The sequence below is a fragment of the Macaca mulatta genome, chromosome 10, assembly GCF_049350105.2.
Source record: "Macaca mulatta isolate MMU2019108-1 chromosome 10, T2T-MMU8v2.0, whole genome shotgun sequence".
NCBI classification, from domain to species: domain Eukaryota; kingdom Metazoa; phylum Chordata; class Mammalia; order Primates; family Cercopithecidae; genus Macaca; species Macaca mulatta.
In genome coordinates, this window is record NC_133415.1 from 90,636,754 (window position 1) to 90,650,556 (window position 13,803).

At 37.2% G+C, this 13,803-nt stretch overlaps 1 protein-coding gene across 1 annotated transcript in view; it reads left to right on the forward strand.

The window, feature by feature from the left end:
• Positions 1-13,803, forward strand: part of CTNNBL1 (catenin beta like 1) — a 177,131-nt gene that overhangs the window by 78,952 nt on the left and 84,376 nt on the right. The window contains exons 8-10 of the mRNA NM_001261665.1: positions 4,033-4,105; positions 4,344-4,402; positions 5,895-6,043. Of these exons, the coding sequence (NP_001248594.1) occupies positions 4,033-4,105; positions 4,344-4,402; positions 5,895-6,043 (281 nt within the window). The remainder of the gene's footprint in view (positions 1-4,032; positions 4,106-4,343; positions 4,403-5,894; positions 6,044-13,803) is intronic.

Here is a 13,803-nt window from a genome sequence, read left to right on the forward strand (position 1 = left end):
GAAAAGCAGCAGCTCCCAAAAAGGTGAAGTTTAATTTTATTCAAGGCTAGTACATGCTGAGTACAAACCTATGCATGACTCTATAATTACTCTGACAGTTGAAAGATTTAAGAGAGCCAGGCTCCTGGATAGAAGAGAGCCCTACAAGTTCCAAGTCCCGCTGATTAACTTTGCAAAATCCAAGAGACTATACCTGCTAAGTAAAATCTCCTTTCTCCTAATTTTGATTAAATGTCTTTGAAATTTGGCGGTTTGGTATTGTGCAATCTCTGGTTGAGATTTAAACAGAAATAAAATATCCTTTGTAAGTTTTGTCTTTGGCTAGACAGGAAAGATTACTTTCCTTTCTTCCCACCTGGCCTAATTTCTTCTATTTCTTTTCTACCAGATTAAAACATCTGGTCATCATCATCATCATCATCATCACTAAGTTTTCACCATCTGATATGAGTTTCATGTATTGACTGCTCACTACATGCTAAAGTGTTTTTCTAGAACCTTCTTTCCTTCCTTTCTTTTTCTTCTTTTCCTTTCTTTCTGTCCCTCTCTTTCTTTCTTTTTTTTTTTTTTTTTTTAAGGCAGCGTCTCACACTGTTGGCCAGGCTGGAGTGCATTGGTACCATCACTGCTCACTGCAGCCTCAACCTACCAGGCCCAAGTGATTTTCCAACCTCAGCCTCCCAAGTAGCTGGAATTTCAGGTACACACCACCACACCTGGCTAATATTTGTATTTTTTTTAGAGATGGGGTCTCACTATGTTGCCCAGGCTGGTCTTGAACTCCTGGGCTCAAGTGATCCTCCCACCTCAGCTTCCCAGAGTGCTGGGATTACAGGTGTGAGCCACTGGGCCTGGCCACATACATTATTTCTAATCCTCACAACCCTGCCAAGAGGGTGCAGTTATCCCCAGTTTACAGGTAAAGAAAGAATCCCAGAGAGAGGAAATGGTGTTGCTCAAACCACATGGGAACCACGTGGGAGAGCCTGTGAGCATTGGGCCTTGGCATCTCTGAAGCCACCTCCTCTCGCCAAGCTGCTTCCCAGCGGGTACTGCTTTTAGGTTCTGAAGCATTGCAGAGCTCAGCGTTGGGGAGTTATCAGGCCTCATCATTTTGGTTTCCTGATTAGATTCTTCCTTCATGTCAATTTGTCAGTCAGAACTTACGTTTTAATTAAAAAATGATGAAGTTATCAGTCTGGTTTTTAAAAACTTACTTTGGGTAGATTGGAAACTCTTAGTAGTGTCTTACAGCAGAAGGTGGAGATTTTCTGCGGAACCAGGAATTCTCAATAGCAAGAAACTCAGCTGGTCGGTGCCTGTTACGTATACACCAGTTCCCTTAGTACAGCCACTTCATGAGGAAGATATTAATTTGGCCAGTCACATAGCTGGTAACTGTTAGAGCTGAGATTCTAATGCAGATATTTCTGGTTATGGTTGTCAGAAAAACTTGTGGTACCTACTGTGTGTTAGGTACTTTCATATTATGTTTTTAAATTCTCATAGTAACTCTCCAAATAAGTGTTTTTTTTTTTTTCTATTCTTTCTATTTCTTCTTTCTTTTTTTCATGTCAGTGCCCTTAATTTAAAAAGTGCTATTTTTTATTTTCATTTTACAGATGAGGAAACTGAGACCAAGAACGTTCCTTGGGTCATGGATTCCTATTGTCAATTTACGGTGTTTTTTAGTGTCTCAGTAATTTTGTTTTTACAGCACCGCTATGCCAAAAAGTACCTAATAGTCTCATTTATTAAGTAGTTATGTCCAAACCATTTAATATGTATTTATGCCCTTACAATTTGTTAGCCATTTGAGAAGATAGTACACACGAATTGAAAGAAAAAATATTTTTATTTCATTTTTAAATACCATAGTTACTTCCTAATGGTATGTGTGCCTTTTGATACTGCTCAAATCCTCCAACCTTAGGATCCGATTGAACACCACCGCCGTCATTCTGATTTCACATCCATTTTCACAGTTATTTTTGTCAGAGCAGCTATCCAAACACAGCTCCACAAAGATAGGATGTCACCAGAAGAAATGTACCTTGAGATGCTAGTTAATGCAGTGCCCAACAGATGTCACATTTCCCTGTGTTCTCCATGAAATTTTTAAATATCCTGTGGTGAATTCAGTGTGGCACCCCAGTTGCCACAGCACATAGTTGGAGAACAGCAGACTTGTTCACATAGGCAGTGGCGTGCTCGTGAGTCAGCCTTAGGTGTGTCTAATGCCAGATCCGTGTGTTTTTTTTTTCTTTTTTGAAATTTGACATTTCTACAGAATTAATTTTAATTCAGTGTAAGGTTTTTAAATGCCACAACAGTGGACAGGGTTCAGATCTAAGTCACACCTGTTTGTTCTCTTGCTTAATTCTGTGTCTTCCCTATAGCAGGTGCCTAATAAGTATTTATTGAAAGGAAGAAAAACTGCCTCCAACTTGAAAATAGGAGCTTACAAAATTGAATAAAGGACAAGAGGCATTAGATCCACAGAAAGGCCGTGGCTCTAATGACCTACTGTCTTGTGACTTCTTTCAGTTAAGTATCTTGTTTTAAACAAGAACCATGGCCCTTGCAAAGCTAACGTTTAAGTTGGTGCGGCTTAAATCTTTCAAAATATAATAGCAATACTTGGAACTTATATAGTTTGAGTGGGAAATTTTATTCGCGAATCCTTGATTTTGATAGGGATGCTTACTCCTTGGCTTTTCACCTTCATGTTTTGATTTTCGTTAATATGAAACCATTTTTCTTAAAGTGAAACATACCACAGATTGCATTAAGCCCTGACTATTATGCTGAATTTCTTGAAACAAGGCTTCAAGCTTGCCCCGGGAGCATACCTTACATTTAGCACATGTAAGACCTTGCATTTATAGATCTTTTAACCTAAGATGGTCATACTTGGTCGACCTCCTGAAACTCTGTAGGCTGCACTTAGCTTGATGAGGGAGACGTGCACAGAAAACTGAAATGATGCTGAATATTGCTTGATTAGGTGCAACTCTTCCTCTTTAAGTACAAAACCAGTGTCTAAACAGATCTGTGAATGGTGGTAAGGTGACGGAAGTGTTAGTTCCAAAATAAATACTTCCCTTGTCTTTTCCAAGTACAGAAATTCTTTGTCATTTCAAAAACACAGATAGGTAGCAAAGGTTGCTGCTGATTAATAGTCATTGTTTACATGCCTGCATTTTAAGGATCATGGACACCATAAATAAAAACACATCACTGAGACTCGCTCCTCTCTGTGCACCTTCATCCAAGGGGCAGTGATAATGGTGAGATATTTAAGTCTCACTACCGAAGCAACAGTGAGGACAGCCATGAAAAATAGTCTGTGCAGTAGATGTGTCCCCTCTGAAACTCCCAAGTAGCAGACCATGCAGCAGGGAAAGAATTGTGGGTAGTAATTTGGGTGTTAAAATATTAACACATTTTTGCATATTTAATGTGGTTTCCTTTTTAAATAATAGGCAGATTATGGCATGCAAGCAGATAGGTTTATGATTTCAAATTAAATTTTAAGCATTAAAAAAATCCAGAAGGAACTACTTTGTGATAAATATATTCAGTTAATCAAGAATTGCTTTCTTTTCAACTTCTCTGCTCATATATTAACTAATTTATAGCCTAATTTCATGATTGTAGCTTGTGCATTAAGCTTCATGGTGAGTTTTAGTCTTAAAAGTTCAAAACTCTCATTCTTCTAGTTCACATTTGAGTACTATGGGCTAGACATATATAATCTCTGGACTCAAAATGGGAAATCTTGGAAGTCTTTACCGAGGAGGTAACCTTAATACCTGGGCATTAAGAGTGTGAGAACCATTGTTTCAGTCTGTCACTTTACTTGGTTCTGGTCTCTTGAGAGCAGAGGCCGACGTTTTTCCCCTTAACTGCCTTTTCCCTTTCTAACTTCTCCTTCTCTCTAACTCAGATCGTAGTACTCATGAAAAATTTGTCCTGGGGAAGGAAGCAAGACCTCTTAACATTTTTCTCATTTCTCCTATTTCCCCATAGGCAAAGATGCCTTTCGATGCCAACAAACTGTATTGCAGTGAAGTGCTGGCCATACTGCTCCAGGACAATGATGGTGAGGCGCCCTCTCAGTATTGATATTCTGTTAGGATAGGAGCCAGGCTTGTTTCAGATCATGACAGCAAGCTCTCTTGCCTTTGGCATCCCTTTGCTCTCCCTCTCGCTCCCTGTGCTGCTTTTGTACTCTGTCAAGCTGTATTGATTTTGTTTGCTGATGTATCAGTGTTAGACGGCTGTAAAATCTGACAGTTAGGTTCATTTTTTTTTCTTCCTCTATTTTTTCCCCCTTTTAGAAAACAGGGAATTGCTTGGGGAGCTGGATGGAATCGATGTGCTTCTTCAGCAGTTATCTGTGAGTAATTCTTATGCTTCCTGTCTGCTCTAAGATACATGGCTGGCTTTGAATGGGAGGTGGAGCTGGAAATTGTGGGAAGGAATGAGCCATGTGCTGCAAGCCATATGGAGTATGTTGGCAGGTTTGAGGGTTTTATGGAGGTACATGGTTTGCCTCCTTTTCTTAGTCATTTGCTCTTTATGACCAGACATCACTGTGTGTCAGATATGAATTTTCTTCGTCTTCTGATATGATATTGTCAACTCAAAAAAGATGTGCCTCCTGCTTAAGTGTGTATGTTCTGGGCCAGGCATACCAAATTATTTTCATTTGACCCACTCCCAAGATTGTTCACCAACCTTCCTTTCAGTCTGCTGTGAAAATGGAGTATGTTCATTTAGGATCTGAATAAGATCAAGGAGTCCAAGTTCCACTGCAGTGGGGTGGGGGTCAAGGGGAGGATAGGGGAGGATGTGGTGCTGAAGGCTGGAGTGAGAACTTGGAAACTGCCATTTTCTCACTGTAAGAAATGTAAATCCAGTTGAAATGTTATTCTGCTGGCATTCTGAAAATACTGTTAAGATTTCCTCTTACAAGTTTCATCTGTGTTATTCTAAAAACAGGACTGAAAATAGATCATTTGGATAAAATCTTGAGAGTGTTGGGAGAGTCTGAGATGTCAGTTTGCATACAGCTTCCATCTTGGTGCCAGCAGCCTAAGTGGCTTGGCCTCCACCCCAAAAATAGAGCTTTGAAATGTGAATCTGTTTCCAGTTCTGGGAAGGTGCTTAGTCCTTTTCCTGTGAGACTATTGATCTTCTCCTAGTAGACTATATGGGTATGCATATACTGTTTAAAGGCTTCTCTTAACATGCCTTACATCTCTGGCAAAAAGAAGACTTCTGCTGTAAGCACTTCCCATGAATTAAAGCCCCAGCTCCCCTGTGAGGGAATTCAGTGGCCTTGATTGTCAGGAAACGCTTCCTTATATTGAGCCATGTTTCACCCCCCTGGATTGTGGTTGCTTTTAGAAGGGGAAGAAATGAGATATGGTTGGGTTGGGCAAGTGGAGGGCTTTGAGGGTAGTTGGCAAAGTTGTTTCTCATCCTGGATAATGATTTCAGGGGTGTTCACTTCATTCATTTAGTTTTATATGTCCTTTATGGAGTTGTTCTGTATCTGTGTTATATTTCACAATAAAAAGGTTTTGGTTTTTATTTGGGTTTTGGTTTTTAAAAAAATCTGCTTGCCTGAAACTGTCAATTACTGATGGACCCAGTGGTCAGTTGAGTGTTTTGGCTTTTTTTTTTTTTTTTTTTTTTTGCATTTATTTAATATATGTGAATTATTTAGTTTCTCTAAAATGGAAACTGATGAGAATTTTGTTTGGTGAGCTTCTGTTTCCTCAACCGTAGAGTTATGACCCACAGGTTTTAGAAATTGTTGGATGGAGGCTCATGAAAAAACATTCTCTTATAGTTCTGTGCTTTGTGCTGTTTTTGCTTGACAGGTGTTTAAAAGACACAATCCCAGCACGGCTGAGGAGCAGGAGATGATGGAGAATCTGTTTGATTCCCTCTGCTCCTGTCTAATGCTTAGTTCTAACCGTGAGCGCTTCCTGAAGGGCGAGGGTCTTCAGCTGATGAATCTCATGCTCAGGTATGTTTTGAATGTCCTAGTTTTCCCACCTTTTTTGCCTGACTTTTCACTGTTAGCCTGAATTCAAGAGCATGTAGCTATGGTCATTTATTCTGTTGGGTTTCCTAGACTTTACCCTGAAGAGTAAAGTCTTCAAGCATGAGGATGTGTTTGTGTAGGTATGTGGTCTTTCCTAAAGTTAGAGTAGACGAATAAAAAGTATATTGTGTTCTGTTTGTGCCCTACTGTGGTGGTTGCTAATATGTCCGCTCCATTGAAAGACATTGGTGTTTTTCCTCTCCTTCCCATAGTGTGTTAGTTTTGGGGAAATCTAGCCATTACTTCTAAACTTGAACTGATTTTCTGTATATATCACATAGACCTATCTATGCCATATGTTTTTCTGTATTTTTATTGAAAGCAGTATATCATTTGTATTTTTCACTCCTCATTCAGTAATGAGTTGTACATGTGCTGTATGCCTAGCTTAGGAAATATGAAAATGTGCAAGATAGTTCCAGAAACTTTTATTTATAGTACTTGCCTTGTATGTCTTATTATTTATACTCTAATTCCTGAAATTGGATCTTATATTAGTTTCACAGTTATTTTGTAGAATCCTAAAGTTAGAAGCAAAAAGGGAAGAGGAAGCTTGTATTGATAATTCTTGAGACCCTGTCTAGGAAGGGGAGTAGAGAAGTGTGTGGGGGAAGGCTGAGAGGATAACCAGAGTGTGCCATAGGGTCAAGGGACTTTAAAAAAAAAATGAGCATGTTTATGTGGTTGGAAGATTCTAGTCTTTATGAAATTGTGCCCTACAGAAGGAGGAAGTTGAGATTTAAAGAAAAAAACAAGAAAGAAAGAAATGGAGCCAGAGTCTGCTGTCTTAAAACTTCAAGTATACTGAAAGCCCTGTTGAACTAAGATATTTCTTTGGAAATGTTTTTCAGAAATGTGATATATATTTGTTAAATAGAATTTAGATACTAAAATACAAAACTGCTATTAAAACATTGACAAGGTACTATGTTAAGTGCTGGGCATACACAGAAATACCTAAGACAGAATTTCTGTCTCCACAAAGTTAGAAAAACAGTTCTGTGACCTAAACACAGCCTGTCTTTGGGTGTATATTTTCTTTTAGTCTTTTTTCTATAATTTTTAACAACTTTTTAAGCCTGCCACACATACGATTTTCTTTATTGCGACATTTCAAACATAGCATGCTGTTTCCCATGCTGTGAATAATCTTCATGGGAGTTTTCAGTAACTGCATCATGGCCTCCAAGGGACTGTGGCTCAGTTAGTATTCTTCTGTTGTTGGCGTTGAGGATATTTCCAGTGTTTTGCTATTATAACAAATTCTACAGTGACCATTTTTGTGTTTAAAAGGATGTTAGGATTATCCAGGTACAGTATGTTCTCACTTAACATCATCAATAACATTCTTGGAAACCACAACTTTAAGCGAAATGATGTATAATGAAACCAGTTTTTCTGATCATTGTTACAACGGTATTATTTGAGGATCTGACCTGCTATATCCCGTTTTACTTAAAGTTGCCATTTCCAAGTCTATCTGTGATGTTAAGTGATGACTTGTTGTGTATTATTTCTAAAACATCTTAAAAGGCTTCTGAAGGGCTGGAGGCACAGTAGACCTCTTCATTTGTCCAGTGCGTACCAGACCTTGCATTGACCAGAAGTCTTCCTTTGAGGAATTGCTTTTAAAAACAATTTTTTTTTTAAAGTGCAGAGAGGGGCATGAGAAATTACTCAGAGGCCTTTTGTGTTTAGCTGATTTTTGCTAGTTTTACTATCTTGAGTCTTTTGTTTATCTCCCTTACCCTTCTAATTGCTTGTCCTTTTGTTGAAATGACCCACCTTCTCTCAAGTAAATAGCATAAATAGAAGATGCATTTGGCTTCTTGAGTCTTCTAACCTTAACACAATGGTCTGAAGAGACTTTTCCTTAAGCTTCTTAAAGGTCTGAATTGCCAGTGTCTTTGGATGGTTGAGTGCAAATATGAAGTGATATATTTCTGTAGCATATGGCTTGGTATTGCGTAGCAGAGGGGAGCTGAATAAATAACCAGAAACATGGATTATTCAAACAGAAATGCTGAGATTCAGGGAGGCTAATTAAAGGAGAGCTCCAAAAGACTTAGAAACTGTACCTCTCTAGAGCTCCTAACTTTTCATTTTTGAATGCTGAAGTTGCTGTTATATTCATTCTTTTGCATTAATTAGCTATATTAGCAGATTCAGCATTTCCTTTTTTCTCTTTCCCATACTCTTTGTTCTGTGTTATTTTTCTTCTTCAGACTCCCAAATGGAAAGTTTAATTGGGATGGAATATTTTTTTCCATACTATAGTCACCCTTTCTGATCTTTAGTAAGAGCTGCCAGGTGGCTCTTTGTCTAGAGAGAGCCTATTCAAGACTAAGAAGCTGTAACACTAGAGGTTCAGGAAAGTTTCTGTGGTTTCATTGCCCCTAAATACAAATCTTTACTTTGACTCAGTCATTCATCAGACAGTTGTGAAATGCCCACGTGGAGAGGTGGCAGTATGGAGGAGGGTGGAAGAATGGGCCTGGGACTTGTAAGTGTGGGTTTGGAACATGCTGTTTCACTTATTAGCTCTGGATATTTGGTGAGTTACTTTAACCTTTGTGACCTTCTCATTCTCAGTTTTTCATCTGAAAACTGGCACTAATAATACCATATTTACAGGGATTTTGAAGAATTAAACTCTATAAAGTATCTGGGAGAATTCTATAGTTGCAAAACACTGCTAAGGTACTATGTTAACTTTCTATGTTAAGTGCTAGGTTTATACAGAGATGCACAAAACAGGGTTCCTGCCTCTAAGAAACTCAAAGTCTAGTGAGGGAAGCACACATTAAATAACTATGATATAATTTAATATGGTGACTCTTCAGAAGAACAGTTACTTTTGCATGTATGTACTCAGTGAATTTTTTTCCTTTCTGATTATTGATAAGGAAAGATCACAAACAAGATACTCATTGATACATACTCCCTCCTTCCCACATATGCCCTCCTTCCCACACATATGTGCACACACACACAAGCATATGTTCGCTACCAATTTAATATTTTTATCTACTTTATTGAGGCATAATTTTTATACAACAAAATGTATGCATTTTAAGTGTACAGTTTTGACAGATGTTTCCACCGCCACAGTGAAGATGTAGAACAGCACTATCAAGTCGAAATGTAATGTGAGATAGGTAATTTTACATTTTTAGTAGCTACCACATTTAAAGGGTTAAAAGAAACAAAAATAATTTTAATAATGTATTTTATTTAACACAGTCAAAAATTATTTCAACATGTAATCAATATAACAAAATTATTAGTAAGCCATTTCACATTCATTTTTTTGAGACTAAGTTTTCAAAATCCAGTGAACATTTTACATTTACATCCCAATTCAGATGCTAAATTTTCATCAGAATACTTGATTTGTATTTAGATTTCATAAAATTTAGAGTTGAAAACAGATTCTCATACTTAAGTTTGTCCAAAGAAACTTAAATGTTTTCCAATAAGTCCGGTATCAATTTTTAAATTTTAAACTTAAATTTATTTAAATTGTATTTAAAATTTAGTTTCTAAGTTACAATAGCCACATTTCAGATGCTCAGTAGCTACACAGTGGCTACCATATAGGATGCCGTATCTACAGATCCTTTTTATCACTCCCAAAAGTTCCCTTGCATGCCACCAGGCCCGGCTAATTTTTTAAAAATATTTTTGGCAAAGATGGGATTTCACCATGTTGCCCAGTCTGATCTTGAACTCCTGAGCTCAAGCTATCCGCCTGTCTTGGCCTCCCAAAGTGCTGGAATTACATGTGTGAGTCATTGCACCTAACCAAATGCCTCCTTTTTCATTTCCGTTTTTTATTTATTTGATCTTCTCTCTTTTTTTTTTTAGTCTGGCTAAAGGTTTGTTGATTTTGTTTATCTTTTGAAACCTAACTTTTCATTTTGTTGATCCTTTGTATCTTTTTTTGTTGGTTTGTTTGTTTCATTTATTTCTGCTCTGGTCTTTATTATTTCTCTTCGTCTACTCGTTATGGGTTTGGTTTGCTCTTGCTTTTCTAATTCTTTAAGATGTTAGGTTGTTTATTTGAAGTTTTTCTACTTTTTTGTTGTAGGTGCTTATTGCTGTAAATTTTCCTCTTAATACTGCTTTTGCTGTATCCCATAAATTTTGGTATGTTGTGTTTCCATTTTCATTTGCTTCAGACTGTTTTAATTTCTTTCTTAATTTCTTCATTGACCCACTGGTTATTCAAGAGCATATTGTTTAATTTCTGTGTTGAATAGTTTCTAGAATTCCTCTTGTTATTGATTTCTAGTTTTATTCCATTGTGGTCAGAGAAGATACTTGATAGATTTCAGTTTTCTTGAATTTTTAAAGAATTGTTTTGTGGCCTAACATATGAACTATTCTTGAGAATGACCCATGTGCTAAGGAGAAGAATGTGTATTCTGCAGCTTTTGGATGATATGGTTTGTCAATATCTATTAGGTCCATTTAGTCTATAGTACAGATGAAGTTTGATGTTTGCTGATATTCTGTCTGGATGTTTGGTCCAGTGCTGAAAGTGGGGTGTTGAAGTCTCCAGCTTTTACTGGGATCTGTCTCTCTCTTTAGCTCTAATAATATTTGCTTAATCTATCTGGGTGCTCCAGTGTTGGATGCATATGTATTTACAATTGCTATATTCTCTTGCTGAATGGGCCCCTTTACCATTATATAATGACCTTCTTTGTCTCTTTGTCTAATTTTTGTCTCACTGTCTATTTTGTCTGATTTAAGTCTAGTTCCTCTTGCTCCTTTTTGGTTTTCATTTACATAGAATATCTTTTTCCATCCTTTTATTTTCAGCCTATATGTGTCTTTATAGGTGAAGTGTGTTTCTTGTAGGCAATGGATTGTTAAGTCCCATTTTTTTAAATCCATTCAGCCACTCTATATCTTGTGATGAGAGGGTTTAGTCCATTTATCTTCAGTATTTTATGTAAGGACTTACTCCTGCCATTTTGTTATTTGTTTTCTGGTTGTTTTGTGGTATTTCCTTCTCTTCGTGAAGGTGATTTTCTCATATGGTATGTTTTAATTTCTTGCATTTTGTTGTTTGTGTATCTGTTCCATGTCTCTTTACTTGATATTACCATGAGATTTGCAAACACTATTTAATAACCCATTATTTTAAACTGATGACAGGCTTCACACTGACTGCAGAAACAAACTGACAAGCAAAGAGAAAACTAATACAAACTCTACACTTTAACTTCACCCCTCTACTTTTTAACTTTTTTGTGTTTCTATTTATATCTTATTATACGGTCTATGTCTTGAAAAGTTGTTGTAGTTATTTTAATATGTTCATCTTTTAGTCTTTGTACTCAAGGTATGAGTGGTTTATGTACCACAATTACAGTGTTATAATATTCTGTGCTTTTCTGTGTACTTATGGTTACCAGTGAGTTTTGTCCCTTCAGATGATTTCTTACTGCTCATTGGCATCCTTTTCTTTCAGATTGAAGAACTACCTTTAGCATGTCTTGTAGGATGGGTCTGGTATTGATGAGATCCCTCAGCTTTTGTTTGTCTGGGAAAGTCTTTATTTCTCCCTCATGTTTGAAGGATATTTTCACTGGATATACTATTCTATAAATATGTCATGCCACTCTTCCCTGGCCTGAAAGGTTTCCACTGAGAAGTCTGCTGCCAGACATATTGGAACTCCATTGTATATATTATTTATTTTCTCTTGCTGCTTTTAGGATCCTTTGTTTATCCTTGACATTTGGGAGTTTGGTTATGAAATGCCTTGAGGTAGTCTTCTTTAGGTTAAATCTGCTTGGTGGGTTTCTGTAACCTTTTGTACTTGAATATTGATATCTTTCTCTTAAGCTTGGGAAGTTCTCTGTGATTATCCCTTGGAATAGACTTTCTACTCGAATATCTCTATCTCCTCTTTAAGGCCAGTAACTATTTGATTTGCCCTTTTGATGCTGTTGTCTAGATCTTGTAGGTGTGCTTCATTCTTTCTTACTCTTTTTTTCTCTTTCTTTGACTGTGTATTTTCAAATAGCCTGTCTTCAAGCTTACTAATTCTTTCTTCTCCTTTATCAATTCTGCTGTTAAGAGATTCTGATGCATTCTTCAGTATGTTGCATTTTTCTGCTTGATTCTTTTTAACTATTTCAGTATCCGTAAAATTAAATAGGATTCTGCGTTCCTTCTGTGTTATCTCAAATTTCATAAAGCTTCCTCAAAACAGCTATTTTGAGTTTTTTATCTGAAAGCTCACGTATCTCTGTCTTGCTGGCATTGTTCACTGGTGTCTTATTTAGTTCATTTGGTGAGGTCATGTTTTCTTGGATGGTCTTGATGCTTGTGGATCTTTGTCAGTGTCTGGGCATTGAAGAGTTAGGTATTTATTGTAGTCTTTGCAGTCTAGGCTTGGTCGTATTCATCCTTCTTGGGAAGGCTTTCTAGGTATTTAGAGAGTCTTGGGTGTTGTGATCTAAGTCTTTGGTTACTGCAGCTGTGTCTGCATTAGGGGGCACCCCAAGCTCAGAGCTCTGGCTCTTGTAGACTTGCAGAGGTACCAACATTGGGTAAAATCAAAGAGAATTCCCTGGATTACTAGGCAGAAACTCTTGTTCTCTTCCCTGACTTTTCCCCAAACACATGGAGTCTCTCTCTCTCTCTCTGTGCTGAGCTGCCTGGTGCTAGGGGAGGGGTGACACAAGCAAGCACCACTGTGGCCACCACTGGGACTGTGCTGGGTCGTTCCTGAAGCCAGCACAGCACTTGGTTTCACCCAAGGCTCACATTGACCACTGCCTGACTACTGCCTCTGTTCATTCGTGGCCCAGAGGCTCTACAGTTAACAGGTGGCAAGTCCAGCCAGGCTTGTGTCCTTCTCTTCAGGACAGCAAGTGCCCCCCAGCCCCAGGCAGCTCACGAGATGCCACCTGAGAGCCAGAGTCTGGAGTTGGGAACCTTGGAAATCTACCTGATGCTTTATTCTGTTGCGACTGAGCTGCACCAATTGGATTTGTTTTATTGGAGGGCATCTTTTTTTAGAGAACCAACTCTTGATTTTGATGTAAATATGCATATATATGTGTGTGTGTTTACGTATATATATGCATATATGTGTGATATAAATATGCATATGTATGCATATATACATGGTCTACAATGCTTATAGCATTTTGTATATTTGTATACCTTTCCCCCTGCCTTTAATTCTTCTTTTTTACTTTTTTATTTATTTTGTTGCCCTTTTTCCAAGTTTCTGAGTTAAATGCTTAATGCTTTAAAAAATAATTCTCTTATTTAAAAATAAAAACATTTCAGGTGAAAAATTTCTTGTCAATATTGCGTAGTTTTATTCTCTATTCCCAAGTGATTAAGTCTTATTTTCTTATTACATTAACAGAAAATAGAGGCTGTAAAATACTTTTCTGAATTTGAGATTTTGTTTGTGGCCTTATATATGGGTAGTTTTTATAAATATTCCATGAACATTTGAATAGAATTTGTGTTTCTAGGGTATAAAATACTATAATTATATCATAAATCAACTTTGTAAATATATTCCGTTCTTTTCTGTCCTTTTTATCACCTAATTTGTTTAGTCTCTAACCATGGTTGTGGATTTTTTTTGTTTTTCTGTTTCTTCTGATCCTTCCCATATCTTTAGCATTTTTTTTTTTTTTTTT